We start from the raw sequence: 22236 nt of genomic DNA, 5'->3' as shown, positions 1-22236 counted from the left end.
ATGTGTGGCTCAGTGGGTAAGTAGCCCTGGGTTCAATCCCCAGTACCAAAAAAATTTTTTTTTCTTTAATGTGAAACCAAAACAAATAGAGAAGTTGATAATTTTTTATCACCTCTGTCATGAATTGATATAAAATCAGTAAGTACATAGAAGATTGAACAATACTATCAAATGACTTGATGTAAGTGATATTTTTAGAACAACAAGCATATACTTTCTTTTTAGAAGTATACCTAAATTTTCACAGTGGCCTTATTTGTAATAACCCCAAACTGGGAAGATCTGAATGTCCACCAGCAGGTGAGTGGATGAATGAACTGATATATTAAGGAATAAGAAAGTTCAAGTGAAACATGCAAAACATTAATTCATCTTTAAGATGTGATAGTGAGACAAACCATTTATAAAGAAGGCTATACTACAGAGTTCTGATATATAAAGGTGTAGAAGAGATGAAGTTTATATGTGAGGGTAGAAATCAGAAAGTGGTTGCCCCTGATTGGGGAGTTGACTAGAAATAGTTTAGAGGGAGCTTTCTGGGGATGTGGTAATGTTCTGCATCAGGTTTTGGGTGATAACTACAGGGGTTTATACAAAATTCATTGAACAAAATAGTTAAGATCTATACCCAGGGCCTCATACGTACTTGGCAAACATTCTACCACTGAACTATACCCCGAGTCCTAGATCTGTACAATTAAAACTTGAGTTAGAGTAGAAATTCAGATACTGAGGAAGTTAACAAATTGCAAGTACAGAGCATATCTGCATCCTGATTCAAATAAGCAAACTGAAAAAATATGAGACAATTGGAAATTTGGACACTTGATTGCTTATTCAATGATATAAATACATTTATATTTTTTATTACATTTTCAACACACAACTGTTTAAAAAATAAAACTTGGGAAATAAAATTATAGAAATGAAAAACAGATTAGTGGTTGCTGGAATTAAGGAGGAGGTAAGATGGGAGTGAATGTGGGTAGTATGGGGCCATGGAGCCACGGTGCATGCCTGTAATCCTACGTCTAGGGAGGGTGAAGCAGAAGGATCACAAGTTTGATTTAGTAAGACACTGTCTCAAAACAAAAGATAAAAAGGGTTAGGATATAGCTCAGTGGTAAAGTGCCCCTGAGTTCAATTCCCAGTACCAAGAGAAAAAGAAGAGGGAAAAATAAAAAAAGAAGAACATAACATGGAGAACTTACCTAGCATGCATGAGGTCCTGGATTCCAATCCCAGAACCACACACACACACACACACACACACACACACAGGATCCTGTGATGATAGAAATTATCTGTATATTGATGGTATTGTCAATATAATTGTTGTGATATTGTATATGGTTTTACAAGATTGGGAGAACTAGGTAAAGATTCAGAGGATCTACCTTTGTTATTTGTTACAACTGCATGTAAATGTATAGTTATCTCAAAATGAAAACCTTAAATAAAATTAAAAACTGGTCATGGCTCACACCTGTAATCCCAGCAATTTAGGAGGCAGAGGCAGGAGGATCTCAAGTTGAAGGCCAGCTGGGCCACTTAATGAGATCCCATCTCAAAATAAAAAATAAAGGTTGCTTGCCTCTCTGAGAGGACCCACTCTCTCCCTTGAGGGTGCTTTCCTCCTCTTCTTCTTTTTCTTCTAATAAACTTGTTATACTTTAATAAATAAATAAATACAGCTGGGGATGTAGGTTAGTGGTAGAGTGCCCCTGGGTTCAATCCCCAGTATCACAAAATAAATAAATAAAATAAAATAAGATGAAAATAAAAAATCAAAAAGTCTAGTTAATCAGTAAAACATACAAATAAATAAAATAAAGATGGTCAGTGCCCATAGAAAAACATATTCAACTTTTTAAATTAATAATTATAGCTGGGCACAGTGGTACATACCTGTAATCCCAGCAGCTCAGGAGGCTGAGGCAGGAGGATCAAAATTTTGAGGCCCACCTCAACAATTTAGTGAGGCCCTGTCTCAAAATAAATAAATTTTAAAAAAGAGCTAGGGATGGGGATCAGAGTGTGCCAGAAGTTGCCAGGAGTGGAAGAATTAATGGGGTATGAACACACGAACTGGAGAAGGAGCAGAGGTGGGTGGCAGAGGGGTTGAGTCAGGGCGGTGACATAGAGGAAGTATGGCGGAGCATCACCTTAGATTCTCAGCCCTTCCTCCCACAAAGTCTTACCTCTGCAGACACAACACTTTAATCGTGCCTGTCACAAAAGTGGACCTTCAACAAATGATGAATAGATAAATATACACATGAATGGATAAAAACGGAGACAAAGAATTTATTGTTTTGGGAAGCATATAAAATCAAGAACCAAACCCGTCTCGAATCTTGGTGGCCCCTGTTCCTCTGAGTCTCTCCACATTCACCAAATCCGTAAGGTTCCCTCAAGTCTCCTCAAGTCTAGAGAGCCACAGGGTATGAGAGGAACTTGTGCCCAATTCATGGAAACGGGTATTGAAGAGTCACCCCCATGCAGAGTCTGTGCTCAGCTGCCCCCAGGGCCACAGACCTGAGTCCCTGCAACTCCCTGGTGAGACCCTACATGCAAGTTCCCTGACTCAGAGCCAGGTCTGAGAGTGCAGAGAAGAGCTCCAGTCTCAGGCTTTGCAGGAAGAGAAGAGCTCCATGGTGCCATCTGTGCGGTGCAAGGGTCCTGACCTCTAGGTATGGCAGGACCAAGATCGAGGTGTCAGCAGCCCCCAGAGGGTTGTCTGTACCAGAGGGAGAAGGATGGATTGTGAATGAGGTCACTTCCGGTGACCCACCTAGGTACATCCAAGACAGGAGAACCACCAGGCTCTGCCCCCTGACCTTGGGTGTTAAATTGAGAACAACAGTGGCTGGCTGTTGGGTGTGTCCTGTTGGATGGGGAACTGGGTGAAGGTTGTGCTCTTACCTGGGGCAGGGGACAGTGCCGCCGTGCATACCATTCCTGGCAGTACAGGCTGACTTGGATGCCCTGGCCCAGAAAGAGCAAGGTCCACATCAACACATTCCATGCGGGGCCCGTGTGCCTGTCATTCATGGTGAAGTTCAGCAGCCCTGGTGCAGCAGAAAAAGTTGTCACTCCAACTCCAGATCCCTGGCTTCCTGGTTTCCCTCCCATCCCAGGTACTGGGAAGTATGGAACAAGAAGGCCCCATTAGGGAAGACCTTGAACCCAGCTGCAGAAACTCCTGGAGGTCTCAAGTGGCTCCTGTGAAACCAGAATTCCTCAGCTTACACCTTAATATCCCGGATCTCACACTGAACCTCCCAACCACATTCCAGTTTTCTGCCTTTGTCTCTATGTCCCTTGTTCAAATGCTCTCCAACCAGAAAACTTCTCCCATGTCCCCCAAGACACCCCCTTGTTGCCTCCCAATGCTGCCTCCCTCCCCATTCCCAAGTCCCTCCCCACCCCACCCACAGACTCAGCAGCCTCCCCATCAATCTGGGATCCCCAGGAGCAGGAGCCAGACCTCTTCAGTGGCACAGAGGCCAAGCTTACCCCCAATGACAAGGAAGAGCATCAGCATGACAGGGTAGAAGAATCCCAGGACAAAGCAGAAGATGTACTCGTGCACCACTGCAGAGACCAGGAACACGCCCAGCATGGCTGCCCCTCGGCCCCGACCACCAAGAAGCTGGCAGAGCAAGAAGGGGAGTGGGGAGTGAGTCTCCCTGCACCCCTCCACAAAGAGCACGCTCTTAAGACAGCCAGGAGGGAATGTGGGGTGATGGAAAAAATGTGGGATCTGGGATCAGAAGGGCCCATCAGTCTTGTTCAATATCATTGAATTAGCTTATTGGGCCTTAGCTGCAATTTTAAAATGGGGTATAATAGTCCTTACTTTTCAGGATTACTGTGCTAATTAAATGTATGTGAAAACTCTTGGTAACTGAAAATTGCTCTGTGCATGTTCCTTCAAAGGCTAAGAAGGAAAGAAATACCTTGTGGAGAGGGTGAAATTAGAAATATAGAAGGAAGGAAGTTAGGTTAGGAAGTTGGGTTGGGTAGAATGGGGACAGGTTGTCAACAGGGCCCTTGGGTTTGACAAGTGGGTGGTAGTGCAGAGGGAGGGCAGGAGAGGGTGTTCTGGAGAGCCTCCCTTAACTGTAGGAGCTGAAGGGGTCTGCAGAGCCCATACCCACAGCCCATCCTGATACACGTAGCTGTACAGCCAGTCATGGACCACCACGTTCCAAGTGCGGTAGTAGTTGGAGAAGGACGTTGAGTTCCACCAATCCTAGGGAGGGAGTGGGGTCCAGTGCAGGAAAGGAGGTAAGCATCCCAGGCCCCAGCTCCTACCCACTGCTCCCTCTGCCTATACTCTCTGCCCTGTTCCCCCAGCTTCCTCTTCAGGACTGGGCCTGCCCTCCTTCTGACCCCACCATCTTCAGAAGATTCCATGGTACCATCTATACAAAAACAATTAGCTGATCAGATGGTGAAGGGGAGGCTTCATTCCTACACCTAAAAACCCATATTGCTCACTGTGGCAGATCAACAGCACAGCTAGGTGACACCCAACATCACCATCATTGCCCCAACCCTCCCTCACTCTTCCTGCTGCCAGTTTCCAGCTAGCTCAGGTCCAGGACCCACCCTGTAGAACATCCTGTCTCCAAACCGGAGCATCTCTGCGAAAGCATTGAGCCAGCAGTGCAGGAAGGCGAAGAAGATGAGCAGCAACATGAAGATGCCTGGCAGTGGGGACAAGGACTGCTGTCCGACCCACTTGGATCTCCTGGTCACCCTACCCGGCAACCAGGGCCCAACTCTTACCAAGCGTTCATTAATTGTTCACATATTCATGCATTTGTTAATTCACCCACTTTCCTCATGAATATGTTCTTGACATCTACTCCATGCAAGATGTTGCAAAAACAAAAATGATTTGCAAAGCCCCTGGCCTTTGGGAGTTCTCAGAGTAGTTGGAGAGATATACACAAAGAAACAGAGTCAGACAGGCATTTCCAACCATGTATCAAGGTCAAACGTAATGGCCGCTAAGTAAGGAGTGGGTCACCATAATCGAAGGCTGAAAAAGGAAGGCTTAGCAGCGGGAGGTAAGGTGCTTGTAGTCCCAGCTATTTGGGAGACTGAGGCAGGAGGATTGCTTGAGCCTTGGCCAAGCAGACCCAAGACCATTCTGGGTAACATAGTGAGACATCAGGCAATCAATCGACTGATCGATCAAATAAAGGAAAACTTTCCAGAGAGGGAGCATCTCAGATTTCAGTCATGGACCACCACTAAGGAACTAGATTTTTTTTTTTTTTTTTTTTTTTTTTTTTTTTTTTTTTCTGGTGCTGGGGATTGAACCCAGGGCATTGTGCTTGCAAGGCAAGCACTCTACCAACTGAGCTATCTCCCCAGCCCAGGAACTAGATTTTATGGGTGAAAAATTAAGAAAGCTAAGGGACTAGTCTGAACAAAGGCCCAGGTGCATGGAGGTACATGACCTTCAGTGAACAGCTGGACTTGTGGTGGGATGAGAAGGTGGACTAAGATCACATGGGAAGGGACCTTGAATGCCAGGCCAAAGGTTTATTTGTTTATTTTATGGTACTGGGGACTGAAGCCAGGAATGTGCTTCCACTGAGCTACATCCTCAGCCCTTTCTATTTTTTATTTTGAGAAAAGGTCTTGCTAAGTCGCCGAGGCCTCAAACTTGCAATCCTCCTGCCTCAACCTCCCGAGTAGCTGGGATGACAGGTTGTTGTGCCACCAAACCTGGACACACCAAGGGTTTAAATCTTATCTGGGCATGCCAACAACAGGAATCAGGTGTTTTATTTTGTTTTTGACAAGAAAGTCTGAAACAGGCCTTATTTAGTGCTAGAATAGTGGTGCTCTTGAGGCAGGGGAGGGAGTATAGAGAAGTTTACCTGGGCAGTAGTCCACAGATGGGAGGGGAAAGATTTGGGTGGTAGGGAGATAGTTGAGGAGGCTGAACTGAGACAGTGGCAACCAGTATGGAAAGGACAGGACAGATGTGAGAGGAAACACTGTTGAAACTGACGAAGGCACAGAGCGAGGCCTTCCCTGCTAAGCCTTCTCCAGGGCCCAGTCTTCTCTTGCCCACTCTGGAGGCCTTACCTGGCAGTGTGGCATGCATGATAGAGAGCAGCAGGGCCCGTGTACTGAAGGGCTCCCGGCTCATGTTGGCAAAGACAGGAACACAGAGGCGGCCCAGGATGAAGCAGGCATAGAGCACACAGCCCAGGGCCTACAGAGAGAGGGGCGACATATACTATGAGGGGGTGCTGGCAGCTGGCTCTTTGCCTTGGAATTGAACCTCTGGCCCAATCTCTCCTCCCTCTTCCCTGGGTACCACTCTCTCCCACCTCTCCATGTCTCCCCTTCCCCCTTCACTCCTAGGAATGCCCCAGCCACCACGAGGCACAGTTGGCCACCCTTCTCTACCATCTTCTGACCTGGGCAAAATTCTTGGCCACGTAATTCCACCTGACGCTGGGTGTCCTGCAGCAGTAAAAAGGATAATATGCTTCTCATCCTTTTATGTCATTTCCTACCCAGGCCTGTGGCCCTCTCTCTACAGCTCCCTCAGTTGCTCAGGCCTGGGTGGATTACCTGGGGGGGATGGGGTCTAGAACATTTTAGACTTTCCATAACAATGACATCAAGTGAAGTTATAGCTTGGGTGTCAACTAAAGTAATCAAAACATTGGAAGTTTCCTGGGATATGTAGAATTTTCAGTATTAAAATCAGAACAGAACCAGGAAAACCAGGGCAGTTGGTCATCCTAGTATCAATGATAGGTTGGGCAAGGAAAAGGGCTAGTCTACCTCCCATATATTTCCCATTTTTATTATGGGATGCCTCCTGAGCTAGTGACCAGTGCCTGGGGTAAGAAAGGACCTTTGGGAGAGGAGAGTTAAAGGTCAAGGTGACTGATGGGCCTGGGCATTTGGGGAGGGGTTGCAGGGTCTTACCTGGGGTAAGTCTCCCTGTAGATGAGTGTGGGACAGAAAAGGAAGTAGAGGTAGCTGGAAAAACTGGGGGCCCAGATGCCCTCACCTGGGGAGGAATGAGAAGGATCAGGAGGGAAAAGGCAGAGAACAGAGGCGAAGGGGCTACTGGGGAAGGGGATGGGATTGGAGAGCAGAGAGACACATAGCACAGGGTAGATGGGTGAGAGGCTGGATACAGGGTCTAGATTCAGGCGGGGAGAGCGTGATTAGGGGAGTGGGAGCTGAATTTGCTATTTTGTACCCCCTCTTTCGTTTCCATTCCAGGCACCCCTTTTTCTAGTGCAGGAGCTGTGGCCAGAGCTGTATTTAGTAGCCACAAGTTCCCATTCTCCTTCCCCTTCTATCCTGACTTTCTCATAGAGAGTTCTCAACCCCAGGTCTTTCCAGGCTGGGCTTGGGAACTGGAAAGCTCCAGAAGTCCTGGGTAACAAAGTGTGGTCTCTCAGAGGTGTGGCCTGAGAACCCTAATGAATAAGGCCTTAGAGCTGGAGGCCGGAGCCATGTCTGCTGGTCAAGACCTGCTTGGGAGGGCAGAGTTTTACGTGCACCCTGCAACTGCTGGCTTCATTCAACCGGCCAAGAAGGCCGAGTTCATGAAGGGTCAGAGAAAGGCCTCACCTCCTCTTGCACGAAGGGTCCCAGGCACAGCCTCTCTCAGGAAGGAGTAACTTTTCATCAGGAGCCTGACCTGGGGTGGAGTAAAAGGGAGGCCAGGTTGCCATGTGGTTCCGGGCAAATCACTTAACCTCTTTGTGTTCTCACTTACTATGGAGGCAGACCCCACACTGGCCTCTCCTGTCCCCACTTTACCCATTCGTCCCAACAGCCTTCTGTGTTGGCGATCCGACAAAAAGACAAATACGTCCTCTAAACAGACAGATCAGTTCTGCCCCTGTGGTTTACCCCTTGCCCCTTTCGTTTTCTTTTTCTTGGAGCCTGCGGTTCCCACAGATCCTCCTAGCTGACCACGCCCCTACTAACTAGCCTCGCCCCCCATCAATAACCGCCCTCTTCACTCCTCTTCCAGGCTCACCCTCTGCAGAAAGGGTGCAGCTTTTGGTTTGTACCGGGTCCCCTTGCCCACAGGGCTTGCACAGCAGCGGGGCTTGTCCTCACCTGCTCAAAGACTAGGATGCAACGCGAGGCCGGCGGGAGCTCATGCTCCACCGCCACGTAGATTGGGAGCACACAGAGCACCGCAGCGTGGGCGGCCAGCAGCACACAGCCCAGTACCGCCCCCAGCATCCAGGTGCCCCCTGCCCAGGGCCTGACCCACAGCCGCAGGGCCTGGTAAGGTGCCAGCAGAGTGACCAGGAACATGGGGACCCACGTCACCAGCGCCAGGGGCAGCTGTCCGAAGCTGAAGATCAGCAGATCGAACTCCAGCACCAGCCTTGGAAAGGAGGAAGGAGAGACTAGACAAAAGTGTAGCCCACCCTTATACCCTTCCTCTTCAGTCAGACCTCTTGGAGAACAAGCTGCCAGACTTTTGTTGTTTGTTTTTTGGTACTAGGGGTTGAACCCAGGGTCTCACACATATTAGGCAAGGACTGAGCTACATCCCCAGCCCTTCTTACTTTAAAAATTTTTAAATATATATTTTATTTAGAGACAGGGTCTCACTGAGTTGCTTAATGCCTCGCTAAGTTGTTGGGTCTTGCTTTGAATTTTCGATCCTCCTGCCTCAGCCTCACGAGGTCTGTCCCACCACAGCAACAGAGGTGTCTTGATAAGGCTATGCATGCCCCATCAGGGAAGGTGGTCAAAATATATCTATGCTGCCCCGCAAGTCTAGCTAGGGCATTGCCTCAGGAGACCCAGTGATGGAATGGATTTGATTCTAAATGACTCTTAGAGCCCTTTGTGAATTTTGTGGTATTCCAGAAGGGCTCAATACTCTGTATACCACAAATGTTATAGTATGAGATATTCAGAATTCAACTTTGATTTTCATTAGTTTTGTTTCTTTAGAATGTCTGTAGGTATAGACCCAGGCTTCAAGAATGTAAATTGTTCAGTGTGTTGCTCACCTAGGTTCCAGCCTCAGCATGGGGGATGAGGGATAGGATGTAGTTTATAAAGATAAAAAATTAGAAACAACCTAAATATCTGTTAATAAAGACCTAAATGAACAAAATCTGGCACTTCCATACTCTGAAGTCATTAAAATCAGTGACCTGACTTGGAAAAATTTCTAAGATAGGTTGTTCAGTGTAAAAACAAATTGCAAAATAATACGTACAATATCTTGTTTATAAAAACTCCCACGCAGGGCTGGGATGTAGCTCAATGGCAAAATGTCTGCCTCCCATTCACAAAGTATTGGGTTGTACCCCTAGTTCCAAAAAAGACAAAACAAAACAAAAGAACCCCACCAAAAATAAATAAATAAATAAATAAGATTTAAAAAAATACAAAACTCCCACAACATACATCTCTTTGGAGTGTGTGTGTGTATGGAAAATGTTCAAGGACTATCACTTTACAATAAAAAGTATATTTGAAGTTGTTTTGTGTGCATGGGGAGTTGTGGGGGTGGTGGTACCAGGGCTCCAACCCAGAGCATGCTAGGTGAGCATTTTACCACTGAACTGCATCCCCAGACATTTTCTTATTTTATTTTGAGACAGGGTTGCCCAGTCTGGTCTTGAACTTGCAATTATACTACCTTAGGCTCCCAAGTAGCTTGCCTGTTTGAACCTTGTACTGAGATTTTATCCCTATAATGCTCATGTAATTAACAACAAAAATTTTACCAAAAAGGACGGGCGTTGTGGCTCAGTGGTGGAGCGCTTGCCTGGCCTGTGTTAGGCACTGGGTTTGATTCTTGGCAGTGCATATAAGTAAATGAATAAAATAAAGGTCCATCAATAACTAAAAATATACAGAAAAAGAATTTTTAAAAAATTTTTAAATTTGTTCTAGTTAGTTATACATGACAGTAGAATGTATTTCAGCACATTGTACACGAATGGAACACAACTTCTTATTTATTTTTTTAAGTATTTTTTTTTAGTTGTCAATGTACTTTTTATTGTATTTATTTATATGCGGTACTGAGAATCGAACCCAGTGCCTCACGCATGCTAGGCAAGCGCTCTACCACTGAGCCACAACTCCAGTCCCATAAAAATAATTTTAAAAAATTCTACCGAAAGGAGGTGCTGTTGCTGAACCTCTTTATCCCTGGTCCTCTTCCTTTTATTGTTTCCTAAGCCCAAGTTAGGGTAAGGTGGGGTGAGGATGGGGGTCTTGAAAATACAGACCCCAGGACTATGCAGCCCTCTGAGGCTCATCCTCAGAATGGGGAGGGGACCTCTGTGGGAAAAACAACCAAGACACTGCATATATCTGTCTTCCCCACAAGATTGGCAATGACTCATGGGAGGGATGGGGCTATCCCCATCTCTCTGTCCCCCAGAGCTGGGGCTCAGTAGGTACTCACTGATGAAGGTTACTTGAACAGGAGTGCAGGAGTGGGGTACATGTGTGGGCACACACCTACATCTGCCTCAAGGCAAGATTACTATTGAGAAGCTGGGTGCTGTGGCCACACCTGTAATCCCAGTGACTTGTGGATGCTAAGGCAGGAGGATCACAAGTTCAAAGCCAGCCTCAGTAACTTAGAGAGGCCCTAAGCAATTTAGTGAGAACCTGTCTCAAAATAAAACAACAAAAAAAGGACTGGTGATGTGGATCGGTGGTTAAGCACCCTCTGGGTTCAATCCCTGTTACCCTCCAAAAAAGACAAAGAGAAAGAAGGGGGGCCATAGTGTCCCTGGAATGTCTGGTCTTGGGAAGAAGGACCAAGGGCCATCCAAGGCTGGGGAAGGAAGAAGTCCAAAAGTGTTTTAGGTGAGAAGTTTGCTGATGAATGTCCTTAATCAGAGCATATGCCCTTTGGGGTCAAGGGCAGATGGAGTACTAGGAGTTAGAGATTCTGATCTGATTCATGATCCTATCCCAGGCAAGAGGGGGGCCTACCTGCCCTCATCAATGAAGTCAATGGCCAGGGTACTAATGATGAAGACACACAGGCCGGCGATGAACATGTGGTAGATGGTTCGGAAATGCTGCATCTCCATCAGCTCACTGGAGAGACAGACGCCTGAAGGTTAGTGTGGGAGGGCCCTCAGGGTCATGTGGACTAGATCAGGCACTGTATAGAGAAGGACATGGGGCTACCAATCCAGAACTTCCAGCTAAGTTCTGAGATATGGCTGAGACTTCTCATCTGGGTGGCCTTTCTTCCACAAGCACATCCAGGGTAAATTGGGGGAACTGAGCCTTAGAAACCCTCTCCAATTCTTCCCACAAACCACTTAGAGTCTAGGAACAAGAAATGAGGTGTCCTTGATCCCCAGATGAAGCTCTTTCTTTTCCTCCTGTCCTTATTTTCCCCTGACTTACTCGAGCAAGGACTTGCGGATGACAAAAACTTTCCGTCTCCCAAAGGATGGCTTCTGGGCCCTGAATAAGACAGTCGTTTAGGGTCAGGCTCCAAAGGAAGAAGGCAGCGGCCAGAGGACAGGGTCATGCAGAAGGTCAGTACTTGGGAGCCCAGAGCTATATCAGGTGAAGATCAGGATCAGGGCAGAGCAAGGCCCAGAACGTGGAGGTCAGTATCAGGAAGTCAAGGCAATGGAGGGAAGAAGTGGGGAGCCTGAGGTCAAGGTCATGCCAAAGCTGGAGAAAGGTACAAGTGCGTGGCTCAGGGTGTTTCCGAGCACCCTGCAGTCATTCCCTAGCTTTCTGGATCCTCAGACTCACTTGCTTAAGGGAGCTGGGGGAGGGGAGGGCAGAGGTCTGTCCTGTGGTGGGCAGGACTGTATGGCTTCCCACATGGCCCGATCCAGCAGCTCCGCCAGCTGTCCCTGTGCTTGCTCCAACAATTGCATCTTCACAGCCTACAGGACAAAAGCCAGGGCAGAGCCCACTGTTCATCCAGTTAGCTTTCTTTTCACTCACCAGACATTTACCTAGCTTCTTTCTATGCCAAGTGCTAGGGGTAGAAAGATGACAAGCCATGCCCAGAGCTTCCCCAGACATTCACCTCCTGGCTCCTGGGGCAGCAGTGAGAATCAAGAACGACCACAGGAGCAATGCTCCCACTTCCTGGGTCTGAAGTTCCACCAGTCCTGTCTGATTCTTACTTTCTTACCTCTGACCTTTAGTCTCACTACCAGGAAGACGCTACACTGGCTGACTTTTTGTCCCATCCCTGAGGACCTGTATTTCAAAATCTGCCATCTTAATCTTTAATTCCAACCTGATGTTTGTTGTTGTTGTTTGAAGTACTGGGGATTGAACCCAGGGCACTCTACCAAGCCACATCCCCATCCCTTTATAGTTTTTGAGACAGAGTCTCACTAAGTTGCCAAGGCTGACCTCAAACTTGTGATCCTCCTGCCTCAGCCTCCTGAGTCACTGAGCCAGGCTCTAATCTGAACTTTGAACTTGAGAACAAATCATCTTTATCACCAAGCCATTCCTCACCCTTCCTTGCCTCCTGCCACCCCAAGAATCTGTCCATCTTGACCTCTGACCTCTGAGGTCCCTCACCTCCATATGTTGGGTCCATTGCACGAAGTCTGGGGTTCTGTGCATCTCAGTGTTTCCTAGGAGGAGGGGGTCAAAGGGCACACTCAAGGGGGAGGAGTTAGGGTTCTGTAGGCTCAGGGGTTTCCTCTGTACAGGAAACACCTCTGTAGCTTAGCAGCCTCCCCTTCCCCCAACCAGTCAATATCTAGTATCACTGGTCGGGCAACTAGAAAAGGAAGTTATTTTTGTAGGTGAGGGGGTCATTGGCAAGAGGGATCTGATGACATTATTGGAAATAGCCCCCAGGAATAAGAAGCTACTTCATCACCCTCTGTGGTTAAAGGGTCAGAAAGAGAAGAGAAGACCACCACTCTGAATGTCCCTTTTCTCCACCATGTCTGGACTGGGCTGTGTGGGACAAATACCAGCATCTCCCTTCCCTGGCCTCCCAGCACAGGGGGAAGGGTTGAAGTTAGGAGGCCCCTCTCAACAGTGCATCCCCGCCCCTGAGCTTTGTGGTCTCCCTGAGGGTGGCTCACCTTCTCCAGAGGGTTGCTCCTCCTGTTCCCCTCCCTGCCCTTCTCTCTTCCTCAAACGAGTCCCCATTGGCTCCAGGATGCCAGTCTGAGTGGCAGCAGGTGGCTGTTGCCGGAGCTCCCTCCTTTCCTTCACAGCCCTCCTGCAGAGCTCTTGTCCCACTCAGCTCAGCTGGCAGCTCCAGAGGCTGAAGTCCTTTCAGGTGGAGGGGGACCTCCAGGACACAATAAGTTATCTGAAGACAAGACTTCTCAGAGCCAGCTCTGATCCGATGACTGTTACAGAGAGGGCCTCATCCCCCGCAACACCCCGACCACCACCCACTCAGCTCCAAACCTGCTCTCCCTCCCACAGGAATGGTGGCTGTGTGTGTGGCTGGAAGGGGGACTTTGCCTCTCTGAGGCTTATCACCTATCACGGTTTGCTTTCCAGTCCCTCTCCCATAGGCTTGAAGGTCAGGGAGGAGTCAAAAACATCTTCCTGTATCAGTGCATTCAGCTTCCTGGGACCATGAGATGAGGCGGGCGATAATATTCTGATGGGGGTGGTACTCGTGATCACTCCAGGAAATGCTGGGTGCTAGGGCCCCTGATTGTCAGCTCTGTCCTACACCTGCTTGGGTTAATAGAGTGAAAGGAGACCAAACAAGCACATACTTAGCACTGAAGGAGTGCCAGGTATGGCCACATGTGGAAGAACCAGATGCAAACCTCCCTCTATTATTTACTAGCCCTATAACTCCAGGCAAGTGACTCAAATTTTTTAAGCCTCCTTTGAAAAATGGGGGCAAAAACTCCCTACCTCACAAGGTTATTGTAAGCCCAAACAAAGGTCGTCCAGGTCAAAATCATGCAGTCCCAGTCCTGGTCCATGGAAATGGGCTCGATAAATATTTTCCTTCCTCTTTTGGTAGTAACAAATGGGTGTTTTGAGAATTCCTCTTTGCCGAGTTCCTGTTAGGGATTAACTATTAATCCTTCCCCTCCCCAGTGTCCAAAGATCAGTGTTGGAAATGAGGTCATGACCTCCGATGGAAGGCCATGATTCCAGGGTCTCTCCTCCCTCTACCTCCCAGTGGATTGCTGAAGGAGGCTTGAGGGCTCCATGCAAGTGCCAGTGGCTGTGACCTCCCAAGTGCAGTGGGAGGGCCTGAAGACAGTACACCAGGAAGGGGGAAATGGTATGAGTAGGCCGCTGTGGAAGAGAGGGCCTGGGGCTTCAGAACTGTGAGAGGTGGACACAGAGACACAGGCCAGAGACTCCCAACACAGCTTTATTAACCCCCAGGCTGATATCAACAATTATTTCAACTAGATGTGTTAGGGCCCAGGAGTGAGGGGGACAATGACATAGGGCCTGAAGGTATATGGTGGAGCTCAAAGCCCCTGAGTTACTTATCACTTAGTAACCCAAGATGACAGCCCCACGCTCCAGCTAGTGGCCCAGCAGTTCCCCACCCTGCTTTAGCCGCTGCTCCCCGTGTGGCAGAGGGAGCTTCCATTGCCATCTGGAGACCCAGGTAGAGGCTGGCCCATTCTATCCACGCACCAGCAAGGGCCTCGGCGCTGTCCCTGAGAGGAACGGCACTGGGGAGAGAGGCACAAGAGTGAGGGGTGAGGCACGAGGTTTTCAGAGGAGAGGGGGGGAAGGGACGCCAAAGCCTGAGTATGTAGAAATAGCTGAAAGGTCTTCAGGACAGTAAGGCCCGTGGTTTCCCTTCCCTTGGTTCCCCTCTTCACCCACTAAGTTGTGCCCATTCTGCTAGGACAGAAAATAGTTTTCAAGTATGACTTCCAAGCCAACAGCACCAATAGCACCAGGGTATGTGTTAGAAATACAAATTCTCAGACCCTACCAGCCCTACTGATTCAGGACTCTGCAGGTAGGGCTTAGCCATCTGTGTGTTCCCAAGCCTTCCAGATGATTCTGGGCCTCAAGTTTGAGGGCTACTGAGAGGCCACTCCTTGGGGACTTTAAGTCCTCTACCACAAAGTATGGCCAGATATACACTTTTTCCCCCTTTTTTGCAGTGGTGGGGATTGAACCAGGATCTTGTGCATGCTGGGCAAGCACAATCCCCAGCCCTACTTATTCCTCATTTGTGTGGGTGCTAAAGTTGGAAATCCTGAAAGGCAGTGTCTTATTCATGCAACTCTGTAAGTGACCCTCCCCACTCCTTATCCTGGGGAGGAGAAGCCTCATCTTACCTGCCGCTTCCGATAGAAGCCTCGATGGTCACAATTTGGTACATAAAGGGTATGAGATCCTCGGAAGACCTCGGTCTGGAGTTGTTGCAGCACTGAGTCCAGGTGTCTGCGGCAGGGGCCCTAGGGTAGGCAGAGCAGTGGCTCAGGGCCCCAGCTGCCAGGTTCCCCAAGACCCAAACTGGAGACTTATCCAAGCCTCCAGAAGCAGTCTCAGATAAAAGTCTCCAGGGTTCCCCACCCCTCCTGCTCCTACCAGCCCCAGACGCACCATCTCAGTTTCTTGAACACTCCCAGGATTGTGCCGAGCGGGAGTGGTGGAAGTGCCTGGTTTCTTCTGGTGGTCTCTGCGGTTCACATCCTGGGGATGGATGATGCCTCCTTGGGGTTTACTCTCCTTAGGATTCTCTACGGCCACAGGAAGAACAGAAGAGGCAAGAGATCAGCCAAATGCTAAAGACCGGTGCCATGTGGAGGAGAGTCTTGTCGGCCCTCACCCACTGGAATGGGAGGAACAGAGGGCCTTATGGAGTAGGAGAAAAAACTAGGGGATGAGAACCTGCCTCCTCTGCCTCATCCTACCCACTTTATTTCTCTGAAAACAGTTACATTATTTTCCTGACATTATTCCCCAGAGTAACTTTGTTTATTTATTAATTTATTTATTTGGGGGCTGGGGATTGAACTCAGGGTGCTTCACCACAGAGCCACAGTCCCCTTTTTGTTTTTTATTTTGAAACAAGGTCTTGCTAAGTTGCTTAGGACCTCACCAAGTTGCTGAGGCTGGCTTTGAACTTGCGATCCTCCTGTCTCAGCCTCCCAAGTCGTTGGGATTAGAGGCATGTGCCACTGCACCTGGATCCCCAGAGTAATTTTAAGGTTTATAAAGAGGAGGCATTTTGAAAATAAAAAATTGAGAGCAAATTTTTCAATATTGTGTTTTTTGAGGTTTTCGGGCTATGGATGAAAAGACCTGGCTGTTCCATCAGAAGCCACAAGGGGGTGCACCAAGACAGGAAGATGGGGCAGGAGATGAAAGGATGTAGGAGGGGGTCAACAGGGACCCAAATGGAATGTATGTCCTGGCCGTGACCTTGCTGTGACTCAACCCACCCCTCCCAAATCTGAGATGTGGTTACTTTGGGGGCACTGCAGTGGGGACCACTCCCTTCTGTTCCCCTGTGGCTCAGGTTAGCTCAACCTCTTTGGTCCCAGGAGCATCTGGATTCAGCCCTTAACCATGATGGGTGAGGAAGGTTGCAAAGGTACAAGGAGTGAGGGGTTTCCAACCTGTGGGCTGCTCCTACTCCAGAGAAAGTTTCTGATGGGAGGTGGTCCTGTGGAGAGCCCAGGACTAGAAAAAGGTAAGAAATAAGCCAGGGCTAGGATAAGGCAGGGAAAGGAGCATGCACTGCTTGGAATTTGCCCCAGCTATAAATAAAATTAGATATTAGAACCCCTGAAGGGATGGTCTTTCCCTCTCCGTGCCAGGGGACAAACTCTCATCTGCCTTCTACTCACAGTGACCCAATCAGCTCTAACCCTTCTTCCTCTAGATACTTTATCTTCCTCAGATCCAACTTTTTTTTTTTTTTTTTTTTTTTTTTTTTTGGTGGTGGTGCTGGGGATTTGAACCCAGGGCCTTGTGCTTACGAGGCAAGTATTCTACCAACCGAGCTATATCCCCAGCCCTAGATCCAACATTTAGTACCCAAAACTGCTTTCTTCGACCTACTCTAGTCATCCCTTCTAGGAGGACCCCTAGAAACCTGGACTCAGGCACTGGGGATTGGAAGATACTCCAATTTAATTTCTCATCCCTTCTCATGGAAGAAATCAGGAGCTCAGATGCTCTGGGGTGGGGGCACTAGTATTTCCTGCCTCCTCCCATCTCTCTGTTGCCCTCCATCTTTTGAGTGCTGACTCACTTCGTTCCCACCCACCCAATGACTCAGCCTCTTATGCTCTTCCCTGGAGTAGGGCGGGGTAGGGAGCTCCAGTGGAGGGTTTTGAGCAGGTTTAAATCATAAGAATGGTTTGGCAAAGTCCCTCATTTCCCACCTATTTCTTCCTCCCCAGGCTCTCCAGGGCCTACCCACTCTCCCTGGTGTAGTCTGGTATAGCTCTGGGCATCTTCTCTTCTAGACTTCATTCATGTTCAGGTGCTTCCAACTCTGGCATTAGGAGGAAAGCAACTATTGCACAATGTGTGCAGAATTTGGGTGTCTGGGGTTCCCTTCCCTCTTCCGAGTGGAAGATGGGTCCTGTGTCCGGCTTGGGCATGTCGGATTGAAAGAGTTTTTGGGGCCCGTGGATGGCTCTAAAACCCTGTATCCTCCTCCCCAACCCTTTCCTGCAAGGGAAAATAAATAGAAGAAACAAAAAGAAAAGTTAAGAGTTCATTTTCCTATTATATCCCCAGGCCCCCTAGCCACACCGTAGCATTCTGTTCCCTGCACTTGCCCCTTCCCCCCAAAGTGTGCCCCTCTCCTAAGGTCGGGGAGGAAGAAGCAGCACCAAGCAGGACCGACCCATAGGCTTTCCAGACAGGCGCGGGGATTGCTGCGGGTCTCAGGTGGGCGGGGCAGGGGCGGAGCGCGGACTCACCCGTGGCGGCGCGGACCGGGCTGCAGCGGCCCCTGCCCAGCAGCAGCGCCCGCAAAGGCGCCTCCTCGTCCTTGTGCGGCTGGCACTGTAGTCCTGAGACGCAGTTAGGAGTGTAGACCCCACACTGCTGCCCCTCTCTCCTGAGGCAGCCCCCGGCTTCTTCACAGTCCTCCGCCGGCGGTCTCTCATCTTCCTGCACGCAGCCCCCAGGACAACCCTCCTGCATCCCCTGCCCGCAGCCTGGGCACTGCGCCAAGGCGCCTGTTGGGCGGGAAGCGAGCAGCAGAGTTAGCAGCAGCAGTGGTGGCAGCAGCCTGTAGGGGGTCATGGTCAGGATTTGTGCCCCGTCCACTCCTTCCAGAGCAGTCGTAGCGCAGCTGCTGCCCGTTGCCGCCCCTCTGCCTTAAGTAACCGCGGGCCAAGGGGCCGGCCCTTTAAGAGCCAGGTGAAGGGGGGTGGGAGAGAAGGCAGAGGCTTTCCCTAAACTGGGTGGGACTGGAGAGCACCCCCCACCACCTGGGTCCTCCCCACTCGTTTCTCCCCCCTCCCTTTCCAGTTTCTGTTTACTTCCCAAATTGCTCTGATTTTTCTTGCTTTGTTCCTGGGAATCTCGCCCGGAATTTGGGAGCTGTACAGCTGGCTGGAGGGACTGGAGGGTGGGGAGGAGTGGAAGAAGGGAAGAACTCGAGTGAGATGAAGGGGAAACCTGAAATTCATTTTCTGTGCATGTGTAGGAGTGTGAAAGGCACGTGGGGACTTCAGTGTGGAGTGAGAAGATGGGGGGCTAAAAACGAACCGAGAAGCGACTGGGGTGGAGTCATGAGAGGGATGTGGACAAATGCAAAGAGAGAAGATGGAGATGATGGACAATGCGGGGGGCGGGGGGGGGGTTGGGAGAACCTACTACTGATGGAAGCAGACCCAAGGAGAGGAGAGGAAAAGCAAAATTGAGGAAGGAACAACAGAAAGTGTCCCTGAGAAGTGTCTATGGGGAGAACAGGTTTGGGGATAGCAGGACTGGGGCAAGATGATAGAAAGGGTTCTGGGGAGCCAAGGGTGAAATGGTTCTGGAGAAGTGAGGAATACACCTGGAGTACAGTGTAGGAAACCCTAGCATCGTGGAGTGGTCTGGTGGAGTCTAGAAGGATTGAAAAGGGGCTGAGCGTACAAAGGTGAAAATTGGTCAAACACCTGGGAGTTAGGGAAAGGGGGTATTGGCCAGTTGAAACTCTGGGGTGTGTGGGCAAAGTCAAAGGAACTCATATTCTGGAGCTCTTGGGGACAGTGGACAGAGAGCAGATTCCCCCACCTCGACCAGCTCTTCATTGCTCTCCCTTTCCAGCATCCGTCTTCCGCCTCACAGTCATTCAGTGGGTTTTCTAGATTCCTTAGGCAATGCTTTTGTGCCCAGGAGGCTTTGGAGAGGGTCTGAGTGTTCCCATCCAGACACTTGCCTGCCCTTTCTCTGCTGGTCTGTCCTAGCTGCTCCTGACCAGTCATTCCTTCCCCAGGCAGTGCCGGGCCAATCCCCAGCACTCCCAGCATCACAGGAGAAAGGAAGAGGAAATGTTTCCTTCTGCAGCCCACACCCGCCCAGCTCTGGGTTATGCAACGACCAACTCAATCTTTCCTAAAACAAGGACTTCAGGCAGTGACTAAGTTCTGGGCCTCTAAGCAAGAGTTTCAGCAAGGACTTCCTGAACTTTGGGGCAAATATAATATAAAAAGAGCCTCATTTGCAGCCCCGCCTTCTAGGGATACCCTGGGACCCTAGCATCTGCATTTGGGAAGTAGTGTTTTCCCGTTGCCCCGAGATACTGATACAGATTGGACAGGCTGGGAAGAGAAGGGGTGGGTAACAGCTCTCCTCCACCAAGGCTCCGTGACCTTCTACTCCCAAGCTCTGACCCCAGTGTGGGAAACTTAGTTCCTGTGCCTCAACTCTCACCAATCTTTTGTTTCTTTTTGGTGGTACTGGGGATTGAATCCAGGGCCTTGTGCCTGCTAGGCAAGCGCCCTACCACTGAAGTACATCCCTAGTCCCTTTTATTTTTTTTTATTTTGAAACACAGTCTCATTGAGTTGCTTAGTGCCTCACTAAATTGCTGAAGCTGGCCTTGAATTTGGGATCCTTCTGATTTAGGCTCCATAGTGTCTGGGATTACAGGTATGAGCCACTGAACCCAGCATGGTTTTTTGTTTTGTTTTGTTTTGGTTTTGGTTTTGCTCTGCATATGTTTCTTTCTAGGATCTTTCTCCTGGATTTCTGCTGGTTGCTACTGAAGAGATGGAAAAATCTACAGGAAGCTGGGCAGGGGGAAGAAATGGTACCTTGCAGGATCCCAATGTGTCTTTTGGGACATATGTACTTCTCCTTGGTAGTTTATCTTGCTGAGCATCCCCAACACCCTGCTAATCTCTGACATCCACCATTCCCTCCTCATCTGCCCTCCTGCCCATTCTCCCTGCTTTCAGTTCCCACTTCCTCCTTGGTCCCTCCCTACAGTCTAAGCAGGGTTGCACAATCCAGGATAGCTCACCAGCCCGGCACTGCACTTTTCCTTTCCTCCATCCTTTCAATATGAATATCCAGAGTTGTATGTCCAGCTATGCTGGGGGTCTCACAAGTCTCCTCTGAATTCATCCACATTATTGTGTTGCTATTTTATATTTTTAACTCTTCTTCCCCCTCCTCCCCTTCCTTCTCCACTTCCCCCCTCCTCTTCTTTTTTCAGCACTGAAGATTGAACCCAGGGGTGCTCTACTACTGAGCTATATCCCCAGTCTTTATTTTTTGGTACCAGGGATTGAACCCAGAGTGCCTAACCAATGAACCACATCCCCAGCCCTTTTTTTATTTTTTATTTTGAGACAGTCTCCCTAAGTTCCCTAGAGCCTCACTAAGTTGCTGAGGCTGGCCTTGAACTTGTGATCCTCCTGCCTCAAACTTGCAAGTCTCTGGGATTACAGGTGTGTGTTACCATGCCAGGCTATTCAGTTTTTCTAAAGAGTATAGGCCAGTTATTTTGATTAATATTCCTCAATTTTATTTTGTCCAGTGTTTATTCTTTCTTTGTGTGTGTGGTGGTGGGAATAGAATGCAGGGCCTTTCACATGCTAGGTAAGTGCCCTACACTGAGGCAAGCTCCCAGCCATAGACTACAATCTTGAAAGCAAAGGCCATGGCTTATTTATTTCTAAATCCTCAGGATATGAGATATATAGTTTTTGTTTGTTCAGAAAGTGAAGTTAAATAATTACCTGTTATGCATGTGTGTGTGTGTGGGGGGCAGTACTAGGGGTGCTCTACCACTGAGCTGCATTCCCTGCCCTTTTTATTTTTTTTATTTTGAGACATGGTCTCACTAAGTTATAGAGGCTGGCTTCAAATTTGTGATCCTCCTGCCTCAGCATCCTGAATATTTGGGATTATATATCCCAACCCCCTCTCCTGGGACTGCTTTTGCTCTCACCAAAAAATGCTAATTTTTACTTGTGTCAATTCCAAAATCCTTCCATGAACTGGAAGCTGGGGGTTTAGAAATTAAAAAAAAGGTATGGGGAGCTGTTCTTAAATCACTTACAATCTAAATGGAAATATAAGGCACACACACACACACAAGTAAAAATAGCCAACTGTGGTGTTCATGACTGATCCCAGCAACTCAAGAGATGAGGCAAGAGGATCACAAGTTTGAGGCCAGCCTAAGCAACTTACTGTGACCCTGTCTCAAAACAAAAAATAAAAAGGGCTGGGGATGTGGCTCAGTAGTAGAGTGTCCCTGGGTTCAATCCCCAGTAGAAAAAAAGAAAAAGGAAAAGAAAAACTGACAAACTGTTCTAAGTTGAGGAAAATAAGGAGATATAAGTAAATGTAATGTGGACTCCTGGATTGAATCCTGTGCAAGAAAAAAGACATTAATTGAACAATTGGTGACATTTGAATAAGATCTATAAATAACTATACCAACATTAATATCTTGGTTTCAATAATTGCACTATGGTTACAGAAAATGTTGATATTAGAGGATACTGAGTGAAGAGCAAATGGAATTCCATGTAGTATTTTTGCAAGTGTAAAATTGTTTCAAATTAAAAAAAATTTAAATGAATTATAGACAAATGAAAATCTAAAACATACTACTTTTTTTTTTTTTTTTTTTTTTTGGTACTGGGGATTGAACTCAGGGGCACTTAACCACTGAGCCACATCCCTACCCCTTTTTATTTTTTATTTTGAGACAGGGTCTCACAATGTTGCTTAGGGTCTCACTAAATTTCTGAGTCTGGCTTTGAACTTGTGAACAACTTCCTCAGCTTCCTGGACAACTAGGAT

At 48.3% G+C, this 22236-nt stretch overlaps 2 protein-coding genes across 6 annotated transcripts; both read right to left on the bottom strand.

The window, feature by feature from the left end:
• Positions 1-2294: 2294 nt before the first annotated feature.
• SOAT2 (sterol O-acyltransferase 2) lies at positions 2295-14047 on the bottom strand. 4 transcript variants are annotated; one of them, XM_079140868.1, is made up of 16 exons: positions 13891-14047; positions 13092-13701; positions 12574-12629; positions 11782-11918; positions 11422-11481; positions 10996-11103; positions 8128-8404; positions 7630-7699; positions 6973-7057; positions 6453-6498; positions 6115-6244; positions 4618-4715; positions 4160-4258; positions 3520-3655; positions 2841-3071; positions 2295-2740 (listed from the first exon to the last, which is right to left on the bottom strand). In XM_079140868.1, exons 2-16 carry the CDS (start codon positions 13156-13158, stop codon positions 2568-2570), a joined length of 1773 nt encoding a protein of 590 aa, XP_078996994.1. In that variant the 5' UTR covers positions 13159-13701; positions 13891-14047; the 3' UTR covers positions 2295-2567. The 4 variants fall into 4 exon arrangements, with proteins under 4 accessions (XP_078996994.1, XP_078996995.1, XP_078996997.1 ...); XM_079140869.1 differs by having other exon boundaries at positions 13092-13704; positions 13891-14027; XM_079140870.1 differs by having other exon boundaries at positions 2553-2740; positions 2926-3071.
• Positions 14048-14342: 295 nt separating this feature from the next.
• On the bottom strand, positions 14343-19410 carry IGFBP6 (insulin like growth factor binding protein 6). Of its 2 annotated transcripts, XM_079140986.1 has the most exons (5): positions 19210-19410; positions 17901-18214; positions 15565-15701; positions 15297-15416; positions 14343-14675 (listed from the first exon to the last, which is right to left on the bottom strand). In XM_079140986.1, exons 1-5 carry the CDS (start codon positions 19398-19400, stop codon positions 14553-14555), a joined length of 885 nt encoding a protein of 294 aa, XP_078997112.1. In that variant the 5' UTR covers positions 19401-19410; the 3' UTR covers positions 14343-14552. The 2 variants fall into 2 exon arrangements, with proteins under 2 accessions (XP_078997112.1, XP_078997113.1); XM_079140987.1 differs by lacking the exon at positions 19210-19410 and having other exon boundaries at positions 17901-18440.
• Between the last annotated feature and the right edge of the window lie 2826 nt (positions 19411-22236).

Source organism: Sciurus vulgaris (genome assembly GCF_902686455.1).
Source record: "Sciurus vulgaris genome assembly, chromosome: 5".
NCBI classification, from domain to species: domain Eukaryota; kingdom Metazoa; phylum Chordata; class Mammalia; order Rodentia; family Sciuridae; genus Sciurus; species Sciurus vulgaris.
Note: the sequence above shows the minus strand (reverse complement) of the source record. Positions and strands in the feature narration are given on the sequence as shown.

Excerpts from the sequence above, each read along its gene's own strand:
- SOAT2 (XM_079140868.1), bottom strand. The coding sequence starts at position 13,158 with ATGGGGACTCGTTTGAGGAAGAGAGAAGGGCAGGGAGGGGAACAGGAG. Across the intron at positions 4,716-6,114 it reads CATGCATGCCACACTGCCAG|GCATCTTCATGTTGCTGCTC; the intron begins GTAAGGCCTCCA and ends CCCCACTGCCAG. Across the intron at positions 4,259-4,617 it reads GAGACAGGATGTTCTACAGG|GATTGGTGGAACTCAACGTC; the intron begins GTGGGTCCTGGA and ends CTCCCTCCCTAG.
- IGFBP6 (XM_079140986.1), bottom strand. The coding sequence starts at position 19,400 with ATGACTGGTCAGGAGCAGCTAGGACAGACCAGCAGAGAAAGGGCAGGC. Across the intron at positions 15,417-15,564 it reads GTGTTCAAGAAACTGAGATG|GGCCCCTGCCGCAGACACCT; the intron begins GTGCGTCTGGGG and ends TGCCTACCCTAG. Across the intron at positions 14,676-15,296 it reads GCTTCTATCGGAAGCGGCAG|TGCCGTTCCTCTCAGGGACA; the intron begins GTAAGATGAGGC and ends CTCTCTCCCCAG.